Source organism: Pelophylax lessonae (assembly GCF_965119305.1).
Source record: "Pelophylax lessonae genome assembly, chromosome: 10".
Taxonomy (NCBI): domain Eukaryota; kingdom Metazoa; phylum Chordata; class Amphibia; order Anura; family Ranidae; genus Pelophylax; species Pelophylax lessonae.
The window spans coordinates 177,197,353-177,225,342 of NC_138777.1; the positions used below are offsets into that span (position 1 = coordinate 177,197,353).

General features: G+C 42.0%; 1 protein-coding gene across 1 annotated transcript in view; it reads right to left on the minus strand.

The window, feature by feature from the left end:
* The window catches only part of NECAB2 (N-terminal EF-hand calcium binding protein 2), a 389,351-nt gene that overhangs the window by 154,238 nt on the left and 207,123 nt on the right, over positions 1-27,990 (minus strand). The window contains exons 4-5 of the mRNA XM_082269903.1: positions 14,469-14,494; positions 9,400-9,497 (exon numbers count right to left, since the gene is read on the minus strand). Coding sequence (XP_082126029.1) covers positions 9,400-9,497; positions 14,469-14,494 — 124 coding nt within the window. The remainder of the gene's footprint in view (positions 1-9,399; positions 9,498-14,468; positions 14,495-27,990) is intronic.

Below are 27,990 nucleotides of genomic sequence, written 5' to 3' on the forward strand. Positions count from 1 at the left end.
GTGCATATATATATATATATATATATATATATATATATATATATACACACACACATATATATATATATATATATATATATATGCATATATATATATATATATATATATATATATATGCATATATATATATATATATATATATATATATATATATAACATATAACGCATGAATTATAATTAAATCAATAATATAATTTTATATATATATATATGTGTGTGTGTGCATATATATATATATATATATATATATATATATACACACACACATATATATATATATATATATATATATATATATATGCATATATATATATATATATATATATATATATATGCATATATATATATATATATATGCATATATTATATATATATATATATATATATATAATATAATATAAAATGTGTTTTGTGTTTTGTGAATTTCCCTCCCTAGTTCCGCTCCCATGCAGCATTGCTGCTGCAGGGAACGGAACTAGGAAGTGATCAGACCGACGGAGGGACGGAGGAGCGGCGGGACTCTCGGCTGGCGGTCACAGCAATGAGAGATCATCGCTGGATCGCCAGGATAAGGTAAGAGAACACCGCTGCGCTCTCTGCGATCCACCCCGAGCGTAACTCGGGGTTACCGATCCTGATATGAAAAATCAACCCCGAGTCACGCTTGGGATTACTGCCAAGGAGGTTAATACCACAGCATTATAATACCTTTTATTGTCCGTTGTAAACCCCCTTGTGTCTTTCCTCTAGTTAGTACTGAGAGTTGCATTCTTGATTTCCTATTCTGCCATATGAATTTTATCATTGTGTTTAAAATTTTTAAATAGGTCTGTGGTAGATATACTGTATTGGTAACATCTGAAATTTATAGAGGATTTTTGGTACTTGCATCATCTTTACCGTATTTATTCGTCCTACCCAGGAGAGTGGCCTTGTTGTTACCTTTTTAATTTCTGTTTTCATTTCCTTCAGTAGTGGGATATACTTTTCTTGGTATAAATTATATAGAGGCAATGTTAAATTTATCCCAAGATATTTTAGAACTTTTTTACCCAGGAAAATGGGAATTCTTTTTGTAAAACGAGTTCTTCTTTCCTATTCAAATTTATATTCAAAATTTCCGATTTTACAGGGTTGATCTTCAAATTTGAAAGTTCTCCATTTCTTTTATTAAGTTTGGCAATGTAATTCTCGGGTTAGATACATAGAACAGAATGTCATCATTATATATGTCGCTACCTTATGCTCTTCATCTCCGATCACCCCTTCACTCCTTCTTTACCTGCGCTATTTCGTATGGTTGCCAATAAAGGTTCCAGTGACAGCACAAACAGAAGAGGAGAGCGGACATCCTTGTCTTGCTCCATTATGCATTTCAAACGAAGTGGACAACATCCCATTTATCTTTACTGATTTTGTAGGCTGACTATAGAGTGTTTTTATCCATTTGGTCATCCTTGGGCCTATTCCTACAGCTTCCACTGTATATATCATAAATCCCCAGTTCACCCTGTCAAATGTCTTTTTTGGCATCAATTGACAGAAGTAGCGCTGGGGATCTTCCACTTTTCATCTTTTGCATAAGGAGCAAGGTTCTTATCCCATTATTTTTGCCTTCCCTCCCTGTAACGAATCCGGTTTAGTCTGCATGGATCCACTCAGGCATAAACTCTTTATCTAGAGTCCAAAACGTTTGCATATAGCTTTGTATCTACATTTAACAATGCTCTTGGTCTATAGCTAGAACATAAAGTAGCGTCCTTTCCCTTTTTAGGTATCACTGTAATATGAGCATCCAGTGGTTCCTTCCTCATCTCCTTCCCATTCATATATGCACATAATTTTGGTACCAGTTGTTCTCTCTTTTACAATATCAGGTCCTGAACCCATCAGGTCCTGGACTCTTTCCTGTTGCTGTTCTTGTTAAAGCTGGCAATCTCTTCTTCTTGTTATCCTTTCTTCTAATACTTGTAGTTTTTCTACTGCTTACAGTTTTTCTACTGATATTTTGGGGAGGTTTGCTTCTTTATTATATTCTTGTATTATCTGCGTTTTTTTTTTTTTTTTATTCTACTTCCTGTGATCCTTTTTGTCTTACCAGGTACAGGGAACTATAGTAGTTCTTAAATACTTCTGCTATTGTTGATGTAGTATACACAATCACCCCCTTGTCGTCTTTCATTTTCCCTATAAAATGTATTGATATTTTTTTTTTATTGTTTTTGCTAAGTATTTCCTGGGTTTATTTCCCCATTGGTATCTTTCTTTGGCCACTCTATGAAATACCTTTCTTGTTTCCTGTTCCATAAACTCTTTTAACGATTCTCTTTAATATTAAGGTATGTTGTAGTTCAAAATCTGCTGTCTTTTTGTGTATTTGTTCTAGCTTATGTATTTCTGTCATTAATGCTTTCATACTACTTATCCTTTCCCTCTTCTTTTAGCTCCAATTGAAATCAAAATACCTCTGATATAAGCTTTATGTGCTTCTTATATCGTGGCCTCCGAAATCCCTGGGGTTTCAATTATCAGAAAGTTCTATTGTAGCTCTTTATTTATTCTACCTTCCACCTCTTTATCTTGTATTAACTCCTCATTTAACCTCCAGGTACCTGTCCTATTTTGATGTTCCGATATTTTTATTTTCATTAATACCAGGGTATGGTCCGATATAGATATTATTTCTATAGAGGTTTTAGCTATCGAGTCCAGCCATCTGTGATCTACCATTATATAATCTAATCTAGAGTATGTCGCATGCACTAAGGAGTAAAACATATAATCTTTTACCCCTGGATGTTGTATTCTCCATAAGTATATCATCTGAGATTGATATAATTTTTTCTTCACCAACCTGAGTTGGCGGTCTCCCAATGGTTACGACTAAGCGGTAGATTCCGTGAAACATGTCAACCGCCGTGCTTTTTTCCATGTCTCCGACTGCTGTGGTCACACATTGAATGTGTTTTTATTTTTGGAATTCAATAAAACTTGGACTTTTATAATTTGCATCTCCTCCCAGTTGTGCGGCTCCTTGCTTCCTCCCATTGTGGCGGTCTCCCTTCCCCAGTGCATGTGACATACTGTCTGCCTCTGGATCCACACAAAAATTAAAATCCCATGCTATGATCAGTTTACCTTTTTAAACACTGCTAACTTTCCCCATATCTCCCCCAGAAACTTTGTTGGGTTGTTATTTGGGCAATATATAATTTGCCAGGGTGCATTCCACATCCTGCAGTATTTCCCTCAGAAACATAAATCGCCCTTCTGGATCGACCATCCTTTCTTCTAAGAGAAACTTTACATCTTTTGCAAACCCTATCACAACTCCTTTTGACTTTTATGTTGTGTAGTCTCCATAGTACCATACCCGGTGATATTTGCAATGCAAGGTAACATTTACATCATGTGAGATATAGGTCACTTGTAAAAAGACTATAGTTGCAGAGTATTGTTTTCTTTCTTTTAGTACCTCATGTCTCTTTACTGGAGTGCTTAGTCCTCAGACATTATATGTTAAAAAATGTAATGTTTTCATATTTCCTTTCCCTCTCCTTTCTTACCCTCCTATCCCCGGCTCCCACCATATCCTCTCACAGGAGAGCCCAGATGTCGGGATGCCTCCTTAAGATTAGGAAGAAGAGGGTCAGTACGCAGAGACAAGGAAAAGATCAGAGACAGGGAGCTTTCAAACTTTTTGGAAAAATAAACTCTTTTCCCTTGCCCCCCCCCCCATACCTCCCCCCTAGCCCACTCCTCCATATACCTCTACATATTCCCTCCCCCCCCAATACTGATGTTTTTTGAAGCATTGGATTTTTGACCTAGCCCTGGTCCTAAAGTAGACAGTGTCTTCCTCCGTTTTGATCTTCCTTACCTGTTTACTCTTATATACCTAGGGTTATGCTCTGTCTGGTGTGCCCACTGTGTATCCCTTTCCTCTCAATTGGAAAGGTGACACCCTGAATCCACCAGACATTCAGGTTCCCCATCCCTATTGCTTACCACCTTACTTTTCTAGCCCTACTTTCCGTTTTTCCTTTTCAATGTCTCATACAGTGAGATGTTTCTCTTCTATTGTCTCTTTAATTTTGAGCCCTTCCTTGTTACTACTTGCCAATTATCTGCTTCTGACTGTGAATCTTCTCTCCTGTTATACGACCAACCAGGAATATCTATCATGGGAAGTTCAAAGTTTTTGCAAAAATCCTGTAACTCTTTCAAGAATCTTAATCTTGCTGTTAGCCAGTTTTTCCTGCCTATCAGGCAAGCTGGAACCCCCAATTATTTTGTCTTGTCTGTGCATCTGCTCCAGTAGTGGCTTTAAACTCCTTCTTCTTTCTAATGTTTTAGACAAAAGGTCTGCAAAAAACTGTATGTTTTTGTCTGCATATTTCAATGGTGGGGCGCCCCTAAGACTTTTCCATATTTGTGCCTTTTCCTCATAATAACGAAACCTCACTATTATATCTCTTGGGGAATCCACTCCTATGCTTTGCGGCCTTCTAATCCTGTGAACTCTTTCCATCTTTACTACCTCTGATGTTAATCTGCCTAATAACGGGTTAAATATAATTTTCATTATTTCTGTTAAATCTTCTCTTTGTGATGCTTCTGGTAGTTCTCTGATTCTCAAGCTTTTCCATCTGTCTCGGTTTTCCTGATCCTCTATCTTATAGGCCAAGTCTCTTTGTTCCATTTGTAGTAATTTTATTTCTTCCCTGAATTCCTTTATCCCTTGGATATGAAATTCCAGTCTTTTTTCGGTCTCTTCTACTCGTGTCAATATCTGGCCTAAATCTCTATGAATTGTTGCTATATCTGTTTTCAGAGATATTTCTAATTTTGCAAACACATGTTTTTAAGATTTGTTCATCTATGAGTTCTACTTCCATGTCACTCTCATATTTCTACTCCTGACTGGTTAGGTGTACTCTTTTCCACTGCAGTCTTGTTTTGTCCGTTTTTTTGTTTTGTTTCCAAACTGTTTTTTAGTTTCCAAACTGTTGTCCCTGTACTCCCTAGTGTTTTTCAGAGGTTGTTTTCACATTATGTTCATCTTGGGTCATACAATTTTTTATTGTCCCGGGACTAGCACTTATTTTGGGTGACTTTGCCTCCCCACTTCCTTTAACCAGTTTCCCGGTCATCATCTGGTCCACCAGTTAGTTTGTTTATGTGTATGAATGGAGGTATCAATTAGATGTCTTCCCTTCAAGAACAAAACTTGTCTGCAGTGTATATTTAGTTCATATTATTAGTTCCGAAGAAAACAGAAGTTGAAGGTGACTCACCTCTCCGAAAAGAACGGGGTATGCTGCCCAGAGAAGGTGTCCAATCCCCCCCCCTTCTGCAGCCACCGCTCAGCGCTCCCCCCCCCATAAGTGACCTCTCTCACTCCACCGTTCACTAGAATGTACCTTGTAGGCCCACTGGCCACCCCGGCTCGGCTCCCCGCTGGAGCCTCCGAGTCCGGCCAAGCATGGCCGAGTGTGGTTGGGTTTCGCCAAAGGCTTCTGAGTCCTCCTGCACTCCTCTGAGCCCGGCGTCTACCGTCGGTGCGCCACCCTCTCGCTCACCCTTATGAGCATTGGCGTCCTCTCCGTCCACAGTTGCCCAAAGACCTCTGCTTCGGCTCTCAGCTCCACCACGTCCGCCCAAGCAAACAAGTGACCCGGCAGCAGCTCCAGCAAGGCAGGTACTCTCTCCCAAGTCGCTTCAGCTGTCAGAGGGGTATTACGCCAGGGGAATTTCAGGCAGTCTCCTCATCTATACAAACGGAATGGGACCTCCTGTTGTTCCTAGAACAAGCTCTGTGCAGGCGCCATCAGCAGGCTCCTACCCCAGCCTACAACTGCCATGCAAGTTTTATATGAGTTCTCATGGCTCAACCTGAGCGCCTGTTATCCATGTTTTTTAATTCCCTTTTAAAAATGAGCTTGACCTAGCACTTTTTAAGCAGTTACAGCAACAGTTTTTTTGTTTTGGGATAAAGGTTATACATAAAGGAATAGAAGCTGACCACTGTAAACTCTGGCACTTTTCCTGAACAGCTTGACACCAGACCCAAAAATGCAGATAAGCTGAAGGCCGCTATCAAAGCAACCTGGGCTTCCATTGCACCTCAGCAGTGCCACAGGACGATCGACTCCATGGCTGCCATTGATGCAGTAATTCATGCAAAAGGAGCCTTGGCAAAGTATTGAATGCATACTATACTGTACTTACTTTTCAGTAAGCCAACCTTTCTGTATTGAAAATCCTTTTTTTATTGGTTTTAATGTAATTTTCTACAAAAATGAATTTTGGGTTTTCACTAGCTGTAAATTAAAAGAAAGATATGCTTGAAATATATAACTCTGTGTGTAATGCAGCTTTATAAAATATACGAGTTTCACTTTTTGAATTGAATTACTGAAAAAAATGTACTTTTTGATATATTCTATTATGAGATGCACCTGTGTTACACAGTACCATGCACAATATATAATATCACTTTTCATATTCATTTTTTCACTTGTCTTACCTGCAACTTACCTTAAAGTGGCTCTTCAGTCATTTTTCATCTTTCCATCTATTAAATCCTCTGCCCTTGTAACTTTGGATTGTAAAACATTTTTTTCTGCCAGTAAATACCTTGTACAGCCCACTTCCTCTTTCTTGTCTGGTCATTAGCCTAGACCAGTGATGGCGAACCTTGACACCCCAGATGTTTTGGAACTACATTTCCCATGATTCTCCTGTACTCTGCAGTATAGTTAAGCATCATGGGAAATGTAGTTCCAAAACATCAGGGGTGACAAGGTTTGCCATCAGTCGCCTAGGTTAATGACATCATGCACAGCTCTCTCTCTCACTCCCCTGAGAGTTTGCCAGCAAGGGAGGGAGGGATGAGTCATAGGAAAGCCAGTTAGAGCTGCAGAGCTGGAGGGGGCTGGATGAGGGCAGAGATAACAGGGGACTGCAGAGATCCATGGGTATTCATCAAAAGAGGAGAGATGTGCAGGCAAGCAGTTGTATGAGTGTGTCTGTTTGTGTGTGTGTGTGTATATATATATAAAAAAAAAATATATATAGATACACACACAGTATTTCACAAAAGTGAGTACACCCCTCACATTTTTGTAAATATTTTATTATATCTATTAATGTGACAACACTGAAGAAATGACACTTTGCTAAAATGTTAAATAATGAGTGTACAACTTGTATAACAGTTTAAATTTGCTGTCCCCTCAAAATAACTCAACACACAGCCATTAATGCCTAAACCACTGGCAACAAAAGTGAGTACACCCCTTAGTGTTAATGTCTAAATTGGACCCAAAGTGTCAATATTTTGTGTAGCCACCATTATTTTCCAGCACTGCCTTAATCCTCTTGGGCATGGAGTTCACCAGAGCTTCACAGGTTGCCACTGGAGTCCTCTTCCACTCCTCCATGATGACATCATGGAGCTGGTGGATGTTAGAGACGTTGCGCTCCTCCACCTTCCGTTTGAAGATGCCCCACAGATGCTCAATAGGGTTTAGGTCTGGAGACATGCTTGTCCAGTCAAACACCTTTACCCTCAGCTTATTTAGCAAGGCAGTGGTCAACTTGGAGGTGTGTTTGGGGTCGTTATCATGTTGGAATACTGCCCTGCGGCCCGGTCTCTGAATGGAGGGGATCATGCTCTGCTTCCGTATGTCACAGTACATGTTGGCATTCAACGAACTGCAGCTCCCGAGTGCCGGCAGCACTCATGCAGCCCCAGACCATGACACTCCCACCACCATGCTTGACTGTAGGCAAGACACACCTCACCTGGTTGCCGCCACACACGATTGACACCATCTGAACCAAATAAGTTTATCTTAGTCTCATCAGACCACAGGACATGGTTCCAGTAATCCATGTCCTTAGTCTGCTTGTCTTCAGCAAACTGTTGCTTTCCTGTGCATTATCTTTAGAAGAAGCTTCCTTCTGGGATGACATCCATGCAGACCAAATGGATGCAGTATGTGGCGTATGGTCTGAGCCCTGACAGGCTGACCCCCCCCACCCTTCAATCTCTGCAGCAATGCTGGCAGCACTCATACATCTACTTCCCAAAGACAAAATAAAAAGAGAAAAAGCCACGCTAGTCCCAAAATAAACAAATGGACAGAAACACTGACCAGTTCTGAGCATATGAGTGCTCAGCAAACTACAGATAAATGAAAAGGAAATGACGGCTGACTTCCCAAAGACAACCTCTGGATATGACGCTGAGCATGTGCATTCAACTCCTTCGGTTGACCTTGGCAAGGCCTGTTTTGAGTGGAACCTGTCCTGTTATACTGCTGTATGGTCTTGGCCACTGTGCTACAGCTCAGTTTCAGGGTCTTGGCAATCTTCTTATAGCCTAGGCCATTTTTATGTAGAGCAACAATTCTTTTTTTCAGATCCTCAGAGAGTTCTTTGCCATAAGGAGACATGTTGAACTTCCAAAGACCAGTAAGAGAGACTGAGAGCAATAACACCAAATATAACACATCTGCTCCCCATTCACACCTGAGACCTTGTAACACTAATGAGTCACCTGACACCGGGGAGGAAAAATGGCTAATTGGGCCCAATTTAAACATTTTTACTTAAGGGTGTACTCACTTTTATTCCTAGCAGTTTAGACATTAATGGCTGTGTGTCATTTCTTCAGTGTTGTCACATGAAAAGATATAATAAAATCTTGACAAAAATGTGAGGGGTGTACTCACGATTGTGAGACGCTGTGTATATATATATATATATATATATATATATATATACAGTTTATATATATATATATGTGTGTGTGTATATCTGTGTAAATCCAGGAACTAAGCAGTCAGCCACTTTGGTTGCCTACAGTTAAAATGGCTGCAGCCAGACTAAGTGGAGGGAGATTTTTGCAGCATGTTTGGCAAGTACATAAAAGCAAAGATGTTTTTATTACAAATTATGTGAGTAGAATGCAGTTCCTCTTTAAAGTAGAATTTCACCTAAAAATGGAAGTTCCGCTTTATGTTCTCCCCCTCCTCTTCCACTTTTTTTTTTTTTGCAGAGCGGGTGCCTAGTTTTGTCAAGTACCCGCTGCCACTTCCACTGGCATTGACTAGGCGATTTCCCCTGAAGTTCTACCCCGCCCCCCTCCTGGACAGGTAAGTGTCCTTTTATGATAAGTCAGTAGCTACAGTATATGTAGCTGCTGACATTTAATTTTTTTTTTAAATAACCTCTTTAAGGATATAGCATGTTTGTGACATATTGTCCCATATAAGGGCACCTTTAAAGTTCTTGAGTATAACAGATTACAATGATAAGAATTATGTAACAGGCATAGAGTTTGCTTTAGTACTTTCCTATTTATTTACATTGACAGCCTGCAGAGCTCACCTTCTTGGTGTAATCCATGGCCTTTAGTATTGACAAATTTAGGGTTTCCAAAGAAGAGAGGACATCTTCATAATCCCCCATATGGTTTGCAAAATAGTCTGTGAAAAAAGAAAAGTATTTTTAAAAAAAGAACACAACCATAATCCAGATATAATCCAACGGGCACCCATAGTTCATTGGAAGGTTAATTGAATGTGAAAGCATGAAAATACAATGGATGTGGAATTCTAGTCTATTGAAAACTATGCTTAAAGCGGAACTTCACCCAAAAAGGGAAGTTCAGATTGTTTGCATCCTCCCCCCCTCCACTTTAACAAGTGGTACTTTTGGGGAGGGGGGGGGGGGTGCCCACACAAATGCACAGAGGGAAACAGGCTGTGAAGTTGCAAGGCTTCACTGCCAGTTTCTCTTAATTAAGATGCTAGTGCCTGGACCCAAAGCTGATTGATGAATCAGATCAGGTGAGAACAGCGCTGAATCCCTTTAATGTTATTGGGGGGTACTGAAGCTCCTCTTTAAACTTTCTCCCATCCCCCTTCTAACTCCTATTCTAACTAACCTATGAAAGGAAGATGATTATACTTACCTATTCTGAGGGAGCTCGTGTACATTCATGTGATCTCCCCAGCAGCTGGCTTCAAGGGAGAGGAGAAATCGGCAACAACGGCTGATATGCCTGAGCGGTGATATCACCCATAGGCTTGCTTCATTATCGGCTGTCCCTCCTCTCCCCTGAAGCTGCTGCGGGGACTTGTTCACATGACTGAACCAGATCACCTTCAGAATAGGTAAGTGTAAGGACCTTCCATTAACAGGGTAGTTGGCATAGGAGTTAGAAGGGGATGGCAGCAGGTTTAAAAGAGAAGTATGGGAATTCTTTTGAAATTTGAATCATACTTACCTAGGTAGATGCAGCATCTGTTTAATGCTGCATCTGTCCCCTGAACTGAGAGCGGGTGACTGTCAGTCACTGGCTCTCTGCTCTGCCCCACTGGAGCGCTGGGCTGTGGAGGAGCAGGAGAGGCCAGCTCAGGCTCTCAGCAGCTTGCTTAGAGACTGAGTCAGGTGTCGGTCCAGGCATGTGCGATCTTTCCCACGCCTGGACTGGCTTTGTGACGTCAGCCGGCAGCGGGCTTCAGCCTGCTGTATGCCGAAAATGAGTCACAGGAGAAATACAGCCAAATGAGCTTTAGCTGTACCTCTCCTTTAAGCACAGTTAGTAATACCCTGGAATTCTATGTTATTCTTTTGAGTACAGTAAACTGAGTTAGAGCCCCTTTCACACGGGCTTTCCAATCAGGTCCGCCTGTCAGTTTTTTAGGCGGACCAGATCAGATGCTCCATGCACCCCTATGGAGCAGTGGATGTCAGAGGTTACATGTCCGCTGACATCCGCAGCTATCCGATCCGATCCTGTACGTGAAATCCAGACGAATGGTAACCCTATTTTCCATCAGTCTGGAGGATCAGATCAGAGGAAAACAGACAGACAGTTTTCATCCAATCTCCCATAGGGGAGAGTGGGTTTCTGACAGGTCTGTCTCAGAACACAGAGTGGAGATGGACCTGTCATCCGCCTGCTTAGCGGGGATTGGCGGATCGATCCCCCCACTGAGCAAAGCAGAAAGCCAGAGTGAAAGGATCCTTTTATTTCTTTTTTTTTTTAAAGCACTTGCATTTTGCCCTTAATTATTAAAGTTGTAACTCCAGATATGAATTGTATTGTATATTTACATTAGTCCAGTTCGGACCAATGTAGGTATGCATATTCTATACCAGTGGGATCCCTGTGGAAGATGGAAATCACTGTATTAGTCATAACACAGTGCAGTTCACCACAGAAAAGGGCAGGTCATCTAATCATCACCGACTATCCATGGTGCTGAAATATTCTTCAACATTATTCTGAGACAAAGAAACCTTCACAGTGAACCTGTTGGGTTTCTATAAAAACTTTTTTATGAGAAATCTTCTCCTGCACTCCTGGAAGCTGCTGTACCAGAGGACACACTTGCAAATTTAACTTATGAACTAGGTATACCTACTTTGTGTTCTTAAATGCAAAGCCATACGTCTTTGTGAATCACTTAAGTACACACTTGCTTTGTAGGATGGGGGAGATGAGGTGCCAGAGCTCTGACTTTATCTTCAAGTCAATAATTTCACATATTTGCTCAGGTTCAGGGAACATTTTCAGTGTAGGGCTCATTCACGTCAGTGAGCGCATGGCCACTGGTGTGATCTTGGAGAGAAAGTGCCGACATGCCGATCTTGGTGCATTGCACAGTTTCTTTTTTTTTCACAGAACTTTGAAACTATGTGTTGGGGCTGTGCTGGAAAAAGGTTGCCAGCGTAGCCCCAATGCATATGGTATGAATGAGCCCTATGAAGGTTTTCCAGGCATAGTATAATCAAGCACAGCTAAAACCTTATCTGAAATCACAGAAATTGATATTCACTCATATAGAAATTGTACTATCATCCTTATTTTATCCATTTTCCTGTTGTAGCATTTGATCAGTGTGCCTAAATATGTCTCGGCAGTCTAACAGTCACCATAGCTTGACTGTTCTACCTTGTGCACCCCGTAAGCCCACAAAGCTGGTCAGACACACCCTCTTTTCCTTAGCACAACACATCTACATGAGGACATGTGATAAGCGGCATGGTCATTACTCATTTAGAACCCTGGAGTGGGAGGGCAGTAAACATGTTTCTACTAAAACAGTGGTCTCTAAAGTGTGACCCATGGGCCAGATGTGGCCCTTTGCTTGTCTTTATCTGGCTCTTGGGGATCCACGCCATTCAATGACACCAATGATTGGGTACCATTCCTCCCACAGAATACCAACAATGGGGCACCGTATCTCCTACTGGTATCAACAATAGGGCACTATTTTTTCCACTAAAACCAATGATGGGCCACTGTTTACTCTCACTGACACCAGGGTGTTTTGCTAAGCACACTGGACCTAGTCTGCCCCCCCCCCCCCAAAGCCTCAAGGACTGTAAACTGGCTGTTTGTTCAGAAAGTTTGGAGACCCCTGTACTAAAACAAAACAGCATTTTAAAGTAGGAATGTGGCCAGGCTATGAACATTCAACTATTTACTGTACATATTCCTAACCAGCAGCATCAGTGCTCTAAAACAAAATCTCACTGACCTCAATAGCTGTAGCACCCTTTGCATGTTAAATTAAAGGCTAAGTCTACCTTTTGCAAAAAAAAATAACAAATGCACAGATTTTGCAAAATGCAAAAATGTGCATTTATTTTTTTGCATTTTAGCCTACAAAGCACTATAACCACAATCAGTGGATCATTGCTGCAATCCTCTGGCTCCTGCAGACTCTTTCTCCAGCTCAGGTCCATAAGGAGGTACAGGCTTTTAGTTACACAGCTGGAGGAAGTATTAATGGACTAAAAGTGCAGTGACATCACCACACCTGTGCTCTATTAAAAACTAAGTTTCTCTGAGGTGGTGGAAGATGGGACTTATAGCTTTTCTTTCACATATATCTGTGGCAGGAGCTTGCAAGAAACCAAACCCCACAACTTTATAAAAGGGGGGGGGGGGCTTGTTTCATGTTATACCCTAAATGTCAATGTAACATGAAACAAGGTCAGAAAGATGGATTTCTCTTTTAATCTTCAAAGTGCAGGGCAAACATGCCTTCACTTTCATTTTCTTTCAGTATCTCTTTTTTACCGGCTACCAGCAATAAAATGGCGGCCTGGCAGTCTTCTTATCTTGAATATAAGGACATAGAAACATAGAATGTGTCGGCAGATAAGAACCATTTGGCCCATCTAGTCTTCCCAATATATCTGAATCCTATGAATAGTCCCTGGCCCTATCTTATATGAAGGATAGCCTTATGCCTATCCCATGCATGCTTAAACTCCTTCACTGTATTTGCAGCTACCACTTCTGCAGGAAGGTTATTCCATGCATCCACTACTCTCTCAGTAAAGTAATACTTCCTCATATTACTTTTAAACCTTTGTCCCTCTAATTTAAAACTGTGTCCTCTTGTGGTAGTTTTTCTTCTTTTAAATATGCTCTCCTCCTTTACCGAGTTGATTCCCTTTATGTATTTAAAAGTTTCTATCATATCCCCTCTGTCTCTTCTTTCTTCCAAGCTATACATGTTAAGGTCCTTTAACCTTTCCTGGTAAGTTTTTTCCTGCAATCCATGTACTAGTTTAGTAGCTCTTCTCTGAACTCTCTCTAGAGTATCTATATCCTTCTGGAGATATGGCCTCCAGTACTGCGCACAATACTCCAAGTGAGGTCTCACCAGTGTTCTGTACAGCGGCATAAGCACTTCTCTCTTTCTACTGCTTATACCTCTCCCTATACATCCAAGCATTCTGCTGGCATTTCATGCTGCTCTATTACATTGTCCTCCCACCTTTAAGTCTTCTGAAATAATTACTCCTAAATCCCTTTCCTCAGATACTGAGGTCAGGACTGTGTCAAATATTCTATATTCTGCCCTTGGGTTTTTACGCCCCAGGTGCATTATCTTGCACTTATCCACATTAAATTTCAGTTGCCAGAGTTCTGACCATTCTTCTAGTTTTCCTAAATCCTTTTCCATTTGGCGTTTCCCTCCAGGACAGAGCAGCTACACCGCAAAAGGGGGGGAGAACAGTTGAGACCCAACTTCATTGTTTCTTTTGTGAAATTTGAGGATGAATTGTTTTACAGTGCCTGCTGCTACAAAGGTTAGTGAAGGCTTATTTACTGATGTTACCAATATGTATTTGAGGTTTCTCCAAGAGAAAAATTAGACAATAATTATAATATAGGGTGGTACAGGACTATAAAGAGAAAAACAATAGGAGACTTTATTTGGGGTGAATTTATACGGGGTGAATATTTTTAACTGTTTATCTACCTGTGTCATGGTAATTCTTGTTACTAACACAATAAAGGTCAAGTCAGAAAGTAAAAGTGAAGTAGATCCAAAATGCATATCTTTATGACAGCTGAACGAAGCAATAAATGGTCACCATGCTGTATTCCCCACTGTTAGTTCAGGTCATTAGAAGAAGAAACTTACCACAGAGCTCCCTGGTGTCCACATTACTGCAGCAGTAAGAAAAGCAAAAATGAGAGAGGAAAATTAGTAATAGGATGGAACAAGGCAGCTGCTGACTGATAAGCCATTAAATATGACCCCACACTTATTTAATAATAGCGTGGGAGTGCCACAATCATTTTTACCAGCCATGCTTCGATTCAAACTCATAGGATGCTAATTAGTGGCTCTGGGACTGTAATAGTTTATAAATTTATACAAAGGTCACAACCCAGGCTAGAAATTCTCGGGCACCTCTGGCTTGCTGCAAGCCATTTATTATGGCATGAAGAATAACAGAAGCATCCAAGCATTCAGTAAATTATGGCTTTGGCGTATTCATTAAGACTTGAACTGTGCATCAACAGTGAAGCAACAACTAAGGTGATCCTGCCAAAATGGCCACACAATGACTTGTCAGACAGCAGCCTTGACTGTGGAGCAGATTTGAAAAAAAAGTCTGTAGATTGCAAGCCTGTTACAGAAACAATTACAATAAGAGCGAGGAAAGGATTGAAAAGATAATTGGATTTCTGCCTAGAGACCTCAATTACAGTAGATCCAAAGCGATATTACCTGAGCCCATTCACCTGTCCTCTCTAGAACTGGCAAATCTAATTATATAAACCCATCTGATGCAGAAGACATCCATACAATTGCCTGAGATATTTTCACAATCACTCTCGAAGATGCAGAGTTACTGGCACAGCTGGTCCAGGGGTAAACTTGTGATACCGGATGAAAGGGGTTAACAAAATAATTCAACCTGCACTAAAGGCCCTATTCTAGAAGGAGTGTCTTGTCAGATTTTACAGCCTGGAAGTTAAATTAAATTCTCTGATGCGAATGGATTTTAATTACTTTCCAAATGAGAATACCCGAGAGAGAAGAAGGGGCATCCTTGCAAGAAAAGAGTGCAATGCAACAGAGGTATAGACAAGCTGAGGCTGGTCAGCGGTTGCTGCAACTGTCAAGTTAGATCTCCTGACTTTTTGGGACCTCCCCATGCAATAAAAAGAACCCCCCCCACTACCACCACAGGTGCCATGTTTTTTTCCTGGACAGCACTGTCATTACCCATACAGATACACCCCCTGCACATCCTCACCTTTTCTCTGGTAACACATGCCTGCAATCAACCAGCAGGGGGACAGCCAACCCAGCATAAGCACTCATTGGAGATCCAACTAAAGCTTACAAAGGGTTGTCAGTCCTCACACAAAAGACAGGTGTACAAAAAAAAAAACCTCCATTTTACAACTTAAAGCTGAACTCCAAACAGATATACAAGACGCAGCTTGGTATTTCTTAATACATAATTAGTAATTAGTCACAAAGAACTGGACTTATTTTGTAACGTGGGAGTTGTTTTGAAGCTTGTCCAAGCTACTACTTTAGTTTTCAAGAGTGTTAGGAAGATACCCCAACATTTAGATCCACACCTTAATTCAATCACCATGGAATACACCAATCAGCCATAACTTTATGACCACTCACTAATATCACGTAGGTCCCCCTTTTGCAGCCAAAACAGTCCTGACCTGTTGAGGCATGGATGCCACTAGACCTCTGAAGGTATACTGTGGTATCTGTGGCACCAAGCTGTCAGTAGCAGACACTTTAAGCCCTGTAAGTTGTGAGGTGAAGCCTGCATGGATTGGACTTGTTTTTCCAGCACATTTCACAGATGCTTGGTTAGATTGAGATCTCGAGAATGTGGAGGTCAACACCCCCAACTCATTGTTGTGTTCCTCATCATTCTTTGACCATTGATGCAGTGAGGCAGGAAGCATTATCCCACTGAAAGAGGCCACTGCCATCAGGGAATACCATTTCCATGAAGGGGAGTACTTGGTCAGCAACAATGTTTAAGTAGGTGGTATGTGTCAAACTAACTTCTACATGAAGGGAAGGACCCAAGGTGTCCCAGAAGAACATTGCCCAAAGCATCACACTTCCTCCCCCGGCTTGCCTTCTTCCAATAATGTATCCTTGGGCCATTTCTTCCCCAGGTAAGTTAAACAAATGCACCTGGCCATCCACATAATGTAAAAGAAAATATGATTTATCAGACCAGGCCCCCTTTTTTCCATTGCTCTGTCATCCAATTCTGATGCTCATGTGCCCTTTATAGTTGCTTTTGGCTGTGGACACAGGTTAGCATGAGTACCCTGACCGGTCTGTGACAACGCAGCCCCATATACAACAAACTGCAAAACCGCTGCACTGTTTTGGACAAGATTATTACAATGTGGGAAGGATTTGATAAATATTTTCAACTTCTACAATGGCAATACTTCTTTAAGCCTTATATGTATCTGCCCTAGCTCCTCTGAGATTTTTGCTGTGGGATGCACAATAGATGGCCTCTACTTACTGAAAGAGTGAATGAAGTTTTATCAATACATGCTCAGAAGAAAAGCCTGGCAGGAGCTTTTCTGGGGATATGAACACGCAAGTTCTTTGGAGGATTTTGAGGATAACTGTACTAAAAGTACAGTTATTTATTAAAGGTGGTCATACACATACCAATATAAGCATTCAGTTGTTCAATGCGATCAAAAACATCAAACTAGACACAAACAGAATGCAGAAAATGCACCTTTTGGTCGATAAGGGAAAGAGACGGGTCAATCAGTGTTTTTTGTTGTGAGAGGTGCTGAATAATTAAGCAAAGATATACATTTATTGATACAATATTTGTATTAGATGGATGGTAAAAATACTGACAGAGTCTGTGTTTGGGTATTTGAGTATTTAATTTGGAGGGTCAGATTGGCCAATTAAGGCTTAGTCAGTGCATTTACCTTTAGAGTCGGTTCACACTGAGGCGACACGACTCCTTACTACTTCGGGGGCGACTTGTGCATTACATTGCACCACGACTTCGGAGCGACTTGCAGGGACTTCACATAATGGAAGTCTATGCAAGTCGCTCCGAGGTCGCCCCGAAACAGTACAGGACCCTTTTTCTAAGTCGGAGCGATTTGTGTCGCTCCTATTAGAACGGGTCCTGTAGCGGTCAATGGACCGCGAGGGAGCGCGACTTGTCAGGCTGACAAGTCGAATGACAAGTCGCGCTAATGTGAACCGGCTCTTAAAGCTGAACTTTATAAATATGTTACGTGAACCCTGATTTCTTGTGTACATTTCCAGCATGTTAGAGGAACATATAGGAAATGTTATGTAGACGAGTGGACACTTTGTACCATTGTCTGGTAGATATAGATGGTCCTGAACAAAATATAGCATGTAGTTCTGCTCCTGTGTAAATGTTTGGTTACGGTCCACTTCCCATTTGCAGATAAATAGGCAGGAAAAGGGAGGGGGGGGGTAGAGGGGGAGGGAGAAGTTTTGAGGAGGGTCTGGAATTAGGTTTGATGCAATAGCGCATGTCTAAAAGTTTGAGAGTCTAGGTAACAGTTTCTCAACCAGGGTTCTATGGAACCCATAGTTTCCTTCAGAGGTTGCTTAGGGGTTCCATGAGCAATTTTGGCCTCTCAGATAAGTTCCCACTGACCCCAATGATCTTTTTAGCTATCTGTAAGGGGCTAATCCTTTCCAATGTCCCCAAGTGTAAGGAGCATTCTTCCCACTGACCACCACACTAATGTTTTAGGAGTTGTTTATATAGTAATTTTTAGCAGGGGTTCCTTGAGACTGGAAAGTTATTTCAAAGATTCCTCTGTGTTGAAAAGGTGAGAAAGAAAGACTGGTCTAGGCAGAGATTTTCAAATGGAGTGGTTGGTGCTGCAACGGATTGTCTGGGTTTTAATGAGTCAATGAAAAGTCCTGACTACATAACATGGTTTGCCATCGTTTCGGAGTTGTGTCAATTCTTTTTTTGTTTATGTATCTAATACAGGCTTTTGGGATCTCTTGAGAGATGAATTTGTACAGTCTGTCTTTGTTCCCCAATAAGAAAGGTATAAATCAGTAGCCATACATACCAGGGGAAAGTCTGGGTTCCCAATGACTGAGGTCATTAATGAAGCAATAAAGTGAAGTGAGAGAGAAAAACATTTGTTGCATACTTTAAAGCCGTACTTATAGATGGCTGGTGTTTTATTGTGCTAGGAAGATTTTTAGGAATCCATTGTATAATGCTTACAGAGGGATGTTAGAAGTTTTCTGTTGCATAGGTATCCAGCTTTTAAAGATTGCATGCTTGTACCAATCAAGTAACCTGGTTAGGTGTAATGCCTGTGTCTTTATTTCAGCCATTAAGAGAGTTAAGCCCCGTACACACGAGTAGAAATTCGGCCGGGAAATTTCGTCCGACGACCGATCTGCCGATTTTCGGCTTGTTAGTATGGTGCTTCCGACAACAGAGTCCGACTTTTCGGCCGAAAAAATCCTGGTGTGCAGGCTATACAATTTTTGTCGACCATCAAAACACGTCCGATTTTCGTCTCATTAGTACAGATTTCGATGGGGAAAAATCTTATCAGCAAGACTAGGCATGCTCAGAGATGAAAGAACACATACAAAGCAATCCAACACATGACATCACTTCTGAAGTAGAATTCTGTCCTGCAGGAAAATTTGTGTGCAGTCTAGAGCACATTCCAACCAACAGACACGACTCTGGACAAAAGACGGACGACCGGTTGGCGGAAATTCGTTGCGTGTGTACGAGGCTTTAAGCTCTCCTAGAAAATGTCTGAGATTGCAGAGATGACAATTCCTAGGTATTTCAGTTTCCAGGTTGCCATTTTAAAGGGGTAGCAATGGAGGAGAATTGTTGTGTGGAAATGTCATGGATTTCAGCTTTAAAGTCTCCATATCATCATCAGACCGGAACTTTACATGATTTCAGACCTACTCACGTGTGGCACATGAAATAGAAATGACCACAAAAAGAAAAAGGTTATAAACTTCTCTATGTCAGCATCTGCCAGGACGAAGTTTCAGAACACAGTAAAAAGTAGGTAACCAAAAAGGTTGTAGTTACTTATTTTTTCTAAAGCTTTCATGACGTTATGTCATCTGGCCATTTAGGATACAAACACCGCTAACTGGAGTTCTTAAAACACACCAGAGACATTATGAACCTGAAAAAGAGAATTAAGAATGAGAATTGCACCAAGACACCAAATGTCTAACATGAGTGTAAATCATCTTAATATGAAAATAAAAATGAGCGACAGAATAAAATAGGCAGATTGAACAAACCTCCCAGGAGTGAAATTCTTCCATTGAGTATAAAGGACGTCTACGCAGATAAAGTTAATAGGATTCGGAGTTAAGAGCCCTCCATAAGGAGCTGATAATAAGTTCCTGGCAGCAAGTGGGAACAGGGAGGATGAGAGCAGAGCTGCGTTCATTTGCATCTCCAGCGTCTGCATTCTCCTGGTTGAGAGTCCACTAAACTGAATTCCATTTTGCTACTCAGGTGTACTTGACCTACCTAAACGGAAACGTCACTCTTTCACCACATCCATTTTATTTATGTGAAGTATATAGCTATCAAACACTTATTCTGATTCTCATACGAACAGCATTTTGTCTCTACTACTAACGGAAATGTGACAACACATATTTAACAACTATCTCTCCAAAATATAATTAAAAAAACTCCCATTTTTTAAAAAACTTAAAAGCACCTGTACACAAGGGGCAAAACTTTCCTGCTACTCACTGTGACCCAAATGTAAAAGATATAGGTGCTGCCCAGTTTAGAGGTGCAGTCTAAAGCCAATCGCTGGTCAGGATGGGAGCCCGTCCCGGCTCCAAGCTTCAGCAAGGCAGAAAACGTGTCCATGAGCCACACATCACAAAGCAGACCTCTATGAAACAATGAGTTTCAGCCTCAACCTGGGCCCAAGAGCACACGGGTCTGCTTTGTGATGTGCGGCTTATGGGCACATTGTCTTTCCCGCTACTCAGTTTAACCACTTCCGGACCATCCACCGCATATATACTGCGGCAGGGTGGCCCAACTGCGCAAAATCACCTATAGGTATGCGATTTTGTGAAGTAGCTCTCGGGGGTGCGCAATGGCCGCCGACTACCTGCGATTGTGCAGGAGAATGACAGAAGGGCTGTTCTGTCACAGAAGAAGAGTGAGATCTTGTGTTTCAGCTAAGCTAAGCTGAAACACAGATCTCTCTTTTCCTCTAGCACATCCATCCCCCACACAGTTAGAAAGCATTCCCTAGTAGTACACTTAACCCCTTAATCGGCCCTGGTGTTAACCCCCACCCTGCCAGTGTCATTTATACCGTAGCAGTGAATTTTTTTTTTTTAGCACTGATCACTGTGTTACTTTTAGCACTGATCATTGGTGTTACTGGTCCCCAAAAAGTGTCACTTAGTGCCAGATTTGTCCACCGCAATGTCGCAGTTCCGCTAAAAATCGCCGATCACCGCCATTACTAGTGGAAACAATAAAAAAAAAAAATGCCATAAATCTATCCCATAGTTTGTAGTAGGGATCGACCAATTATCGGCAAAGCCGATTTAACGAGGGGCGATATGCACTTTTCCCGGAATCAGCCCCTGAGGTTACCAATATGATGGATATTTCAGGAAAGTGCATGTGCCAGAGTGATGTCTCCGCTGACATCCGCTGCCCCATAGAGATGCATGGAGCATCCGATCAGGTCCGCCTGAAAAAAATGACAGGCGGATTGGATCGCCCGTGTGAAAGGGGCCTTAGAGCATTTTTACAGCTAAAAAATGCCTCTTAAAACCCACTAGTTCTGGGGGTTTTTTTTTCCAGCCAGAAAACGCCCCTGCCAAAAACTGCCTATGTGTGCATGGACACATAGGATAACATGCTGGGGAGTTTACTGGCTGTAGAAAAAAAAAACGTCTGACGCCAAAAACAGCAGCTATAAAGATGTGCATGAGGCTTTAGGGCTCTTTCACACAGTCCGTCTGTCAGACGGACTCCGTTTATCTCAGCGGGGGATCGATTCGCCGATCCCCCGCTGAGCAGGAGGATGACAGCTGTTTTCTGCACTGTGTGCGGAGACACAGCTGTCAGGTCCCCATGCATCTCTATGGGGGAATCGGATGGGAACGGACCGTCTGTCCATTCTCATCCGATCCCATCTGATCCGATCCGCTGGACGGATGGAAAATAGGGTTTCCATCCGTCCAGATTTGACGGATCGGATGTCCCACAGGGATGCATGGGGTGACCGTTCAGATCTGAACGGTCCCCGTGTGTGAAAGGGGCCTTAGAGTGCATTCACACAACTCCAAATTACATGCAAGAACCCCAAGCCCAGATTCACAGCTGCGTGAGGCAGCCCCATTGAAAGCAATGGGAGGCAGCTGACATCTGCAGCTAATCATGGACACTCACATGAAATCACTAATGCAGTAACCACATGTGATTGATCGGCCCTGGATTCCATGCAAGTGGCCGCAATTAGCTGCGGGAGTCAGCAGCCTCCCATTGCTTTCAAAGGAGCTGCCTCCCGTAACTAACTGCCAGAAACCTCAGCTGGGGTTCTTGCATGTAATCACAGTTTGGTGCATTTGCAGATGTAAATGCACTCTAAAGCTGGCCATTCACTAAGAAACATTTATTAATCCTGTCGCAAGGCAAAGCATTGCTAAACAAGAGCAGTTAGATGCATTGTAAGATATTTATTGCAAGGTTATAGCCTGAGTCATAAATTCCTTCTTTGGCTGCTCTTAAGGCCCCTTTCCCACCTGTGCGACCTAAAAGTCGTGCAATTTAACCGCAATTTTGAATGGACTTGAAACAATGCCTTTGTAATCTTGAGCTCTATGGACCTCAAAACACATCAAAGTCAGATCAAAGTCAGACCAAAGTAGTGCAGTGACTACTTTTAAGTCCTTGTGACTTGAAGTTGCGCAGATATGAACGGTACTCATTGGGAATGATGGAGTACAGCTTGTCATGCGACTTTGCTGTCCCAAGTCTGCACAAGTGTGAAAGGGGCCTAAATCCACATTTGCAACTGTATTAGGCTCCATTCACACTTATACAACTCCAAAGTTGCACTGGCAACTTTGGTGCAACTTTAAAGCAACTTTGGATGGTGCAACTTGGATACAACTTTGGCTTTGACCAGTGATAATGGACAAATGTTGCACACAAGTTGTATTGTATAACATTCAGGTACAATGTTCATGCAAATTCTGAGGGTTAACATTGAAGTCTATGGCCCTCAAGTTGCATGAAAGACAGACCAAAGTAGTGCATGAACTTCTTTGAAGTTGCTGAAACTTGAAGTCGCGCATATATGAATGGGTATTATTGGAAAATATGGGGAATGATTTGTCATGCAACTCTGATGTCCAAAGTTGCATGACAAGTCACACAAGTGAGAATGGAGCCTTAAACGTGACCACTTCTGAATTATGTGTCTGATTAGAGCGGAAATCAGTTAAACTGATCCCATGTGAACAATAGAGAGAAACACAATTGAAAATTGTGCACAGGGCTTTCCTTCCCTTCTCTATGGACAAAAACAACCACTGCAAACAGCCAAGACCATCTCTCTCCCACCACTTTTTTTTCTGCTGTGCAATAGTATCCTTCTGGAATCAGATCATCATACTTATACGCAATGTAACCCGAATACACATCCCGAGAGAACCTCTTCTTCTTCTATTTGGATACTGGGACAAAAATTTAAAACCTCGACCCCCAATAGTCAAAGCTCACCTCAAGGACTGGATTCTACTCTGTCTCCTCACTGCCCGCAAAACAGTCCTACAAAACTGGATCTCACACCCTGGCCCCTCAGGCCTACAAACCAAGCAGGAGTTGTTACTCTTACTACACAGAGAAAAACTCAATACAGATTTCAGTCATCCACCCTCTAAACAACGCTTCCTATACCGATGGCAACCATTCATGTACACCTTTCTATCTCCTTCCGAATTGCACCTCTTCTGCCAACCTCTCAGCTATAAGACTGACTTCCAAAACCCTTATGCCAAACCAACTGCGGATCTAACATGACTATCCTCTCTCGGAACCCGTCTATCCTTTCTCGGAACCTGGCCTTCCGTTGGACCTTACCCATCACCACAATCTCTACCCCCGCCTCCCTTCCCTTTCTCTTCCCTCACCCCACCCATCTAAAGATCCATCCAGTTTTTTTTTTTTTTGTTGGCCCTTAAGGTTACAGCATTGTTTAAATGTTCTAATATCGATTAGTATCTGATTTGCTTTACAGCTATATCACTGCTCTTTTGATGGTGAATTTATTCCTCAATATCACACTGATTTCCTGTACAGGCGGATCGGGTGTTTTCCCATCGCCTTCACTGTATTCCTGTTATTCGTAATCAAAAACCCCAAATCCTCACCTCCACCAGGACATACCAAACGTGGGACCTTAGAGGATCATTTGCTTCCTATGTTCCCCCTGGCTTGGGGAAGTGGCGGAGAGTACCAGTAAAATCCTCCTTGAATCCCTACCATTGAGTGGGGCTCAATTACCAACACATGATCCCTATCTGCAATGGCCCAATCCCTCGCTTTTTGGTTCGTATCCAGGTGGAGATTGTTTTTGGATCGGATTTATTTTATTAGTGGTTGGCTCTATCGGGCTGTCTGGGTGTCTCCCATGTCCGCCGGTGAGAGGCATATGATGGCTGTGTCCTCAGATCTGTGATCTACCTTGGCTCTGAACACTGGATGAAAGCATAAATATGTATAGCATCCTCCTGAAGAAGTGGTTACACCACGAAACATGTCGAGGTTTACGCATTTAGAAGTTTGAGAATCCATCATAGGATTGCCAAAACTCATACTGTGTCTGTAAACATTGTTCAGAGTACACGTAAACACTGATCGTGTCCACATCATTGTATTGTAATTTTAAATCATGTTTTTTTGAATAAAAATTTCTGATTTTATTTTACTGCTTATTGTTGAATACGGTACCTTGAAAGTCCCACACAACAATTCCCCTTCCCCCTTCCCTTTTTTTGTTGCCCCCCCCCCCCCATTGACCATCTGGGAGGTTGGTCTTGGGTATCCCCTAACCCCACAAACTTTCATTAATTTGGGATGCTGGTACTATAGATCCCTAATACACCACAGGCGTCCATACCCAATAAAAGTTTATTAAAAAAAAAAGAGTGGAAATCAGTCTTAGCTTCAGTTATAAATCTGTTTTTGAACTTTGCAAACTGCCACATTTGAACGCAAATATCTGTAAACCTGTTGCAGAGAATTTGTTGGATACGCAGCCTGAATTGCGACTAACTGTGCCGCTAACTTGCTAGAAAATGTCCCCCAGTGTGTGAATCCTATAATTACAATGGAAACATCCTTTACATTTCTCTATGATGTGTTAGCAGTTCTCAAAGAATAAAATAATAGAATGCTCTCCTACTACTAGCTGAAGGACGTCCTGATAACACTTGCACAACATGACTTATTACCTGAGTAATGCAGAATATTTTTCACACTGCTTCATGACAGATTATGTATGGATGAATAAATTTGCTAGACTTATGGAGTGCCTTTCTCGATTTTATCTCAGGAAAAGTGTGAGGTGCTCCCATTTCCTTGTTACAGAAGAGTGAAGGGTACTGTTTCCATGCCAACTGACAGTCATAAATACAGTGCATCCGGAAAGTATTCACAGCGCTTCACTTTTTCCATATTTTGTTATGTTACAGATTTATTCCAAAATTGATTAAATTCATTATTTTCCTCAAATTCTACAAACAATACCCCATAATTACAACATGAAAGAAGTTTGTTTGAATTCTTTACAAATTTAATTAAAAAAATATATATATCACATGTACATACAGTATCTCACAAAAGTTAGTACACCCCTCACATTTTTGTGAATATTTTATTATATCTTTTTATGTGACAACACTGAAGAAATTAGACTTTACTACAATGTAAAGTAGTGAGTGTACAGCTTGTATAACAGTGTAAATTTTCTATCTACTAAAAATAACTCAACACACAGCCATTAATGTCTAAACCGCTGGCCACAAAAGTGAGTACACCCCAAGTGAAAATGTCCAATTTGGGCCCAATTAGCCATTTTCCCTCCGCAGTGACATGTGACTCATTCGTGTTACAAGGTCTCAGGTGTGAATAGGGAGCAGGTGTTAAATTTCGTGTTATTCCTCTCACTCTCTCATACTGGTCACTGGAAGTTCAACATGGCACCTCATCGCAAAGAACTCTTTGAGTACCTGAAAAAAAGAATTGTTGTTCTACATAAAGATGGCCTAGGCTATAAGATGACTGCCAAGGCCCTGAAACTGAGCTGCAGCATGGTGGCCAAGACCATATAGCAGTTTAACAGAACAAGTTCCACTCAGAAGAGGCCCCGCCATGGACGACCAAAGAAGTTGAGTGCATGTGCTCCGCGTCATATGCAGAGGTTGTCTTTGGGAAATAGACGTATGAGTGCTGCCAGCATTGCTGCAGAGGTTGAAGGGGTCGGAGGTCAGCCTGTCAGTGCTCAGACCATACGCCGCACACTGCATCAAATTGGTCTGCATGGATTTCGTCCCAGAAGGAAGCCTCTTCTAAAGATGATGCACAAGAAAGCAAACCGTTTGATGAAGACAAGCAGACTAAGGACATGGATTACTGGAGCCATGTCCTGTGGTCTGATGAGACCAAGATAAACTTATTTGGTTCAGATGGTGTCAAGCGTGTGTGGTGGCAACCAGGTGAGGAGTACAAAGACAAGTGTGTCTTGCCTACAGTCAAGCATGGTGGTGGGAGTGTCATGGTCTAGGGCTGCATGAGTGCTGCTGGCACTCCGGAGGTACAGTTTATTGAGGGAACCATGAATGCCAACATGTACTGTGACATACTGGTGCAAAGCATGATCCCCTCCCCTCGGAGACTGGGTCGCAGGGCAGTATTCCAACATGATAACAACCCCAAACACACCTCCAAGAGGACCACTGCCTTGCTAAAGAAGCTGAGGGTAAAGATGATGGACTGGCCAAGCATGTCTCCAGACCTAAACCCTATTGAGCATCTGAAAAGATATAATAACATTTTTTCAGAAATGTAAGGTGTGTACTCACTTTTGTGAGATACTGTAAGTATTCACAGTCTTTACCATGACACTCAAAATTGAGCTCAGGTACATCTTGTTTCCACTGATCATCCTTGACATGTTTCTTTGGGGCTTCTGTTATCGACTGCCAATGGAAGCCCCATAGTAAGTCTAAGGGTGACGTCACTTCCCAGGCATTTCACAGCCGTTGTCGGTCCTCTCCTGCACAGACCTTCTGTTAGTTAGGTTGTGCCTGGATTTACACTTTAAGTGCAGACATTTTTTCACATATCCTCAAAGAGTACTGAAGCTGAAGTGCTTCTTTCACCTCCCCCTCCCCTCCCAGCAGTGACTTACCAGCCTTTATACACCCAGAGCAGGTGCACTGGGAGGGAGGAGCAAAGTAAACTTAGCTGCTGAGAGAACTTCTGCACTTTTGCTGTGAACTTTGAGGATGAACTGCTCCAAATTACTTGTGATGTTTTTGTTGCAGGGGATGCCTGAAATCTGACTTGAATCTAAAGCAGACTTCTGGGAAAATTGGTGAGCCAATCACACAAGCAGGAAATGATGTTTCTGGGGTGTGGTCAGTACACATTCTGTGTAAAGAACAGGTCCAGGTAGCCGTATTGCATTGCATTTTCAGAAAATACAACAGCTGCAGATCGAAAAGGAAAGGTAATTTTTAATAAAATTCAATCACAATATGATTTTTGTCGCAATTGTGCACGTTATTTTATATACGTTATTTGCTATCCCCCCCCCACAAAAGTGGAGTTACCCTTTAAGATAAAAAACCTTCAGTGTGTAGCAGCCTACCCTCACACTTACCTGAGCATAATCTCGATCCAACGATGTTGCATGAGAGCCTCAGCTGTCCAGGGACTCTCCCTCCTCATTGGCTGAGACAGCAGCAGGCACCATTGGCTCCCGCTGCTGTCAATAAAAGTCAGTGAGCCAATTAGGAGAGAGAGGAGGGGGGGCGAGGCTGAAGTGTGGCTCCCTATCTGAATGGACACACAGGGCAACGGCTCGGTGGTGCTTGCTGTGGGGGCACCCTACAGGAGGGAGGGGCCAGGAACGCCGGCGAGGGGCCCGAGAAGAGGGGGATCTGTGCTGCTCTGTGCAAAAACCACTACATTTTTTTTTGTTATTTCTTAACAAAGAAAAGTATTTGGCCTCTTTCACACGGCCGCTCCGTATATCCGTATATTACCCCATCCGTTTGCGGGTGATATACGGACATAATGCATGTCATTGGGATTGTGGATGTCAGCGGATGACCATCCGCTGACATCCGATTTGCATCCTTTCAGTTCTGTTCCATTTTTTGGAACGGAACAGAACCCTATTTTTCTTCCATTTAAAAAACGGAACGGATGCAAAATCGGATGTCAGCGGTGTCATCCGCAATCCCATAGACATACTGGGGCAGACTGGGGTATTGGACTTTTAGGATGTGGGGTTATCACATACAGTTGAGCACTTCAACAAAAAGCATTTTGATAGCAAGTCTATTG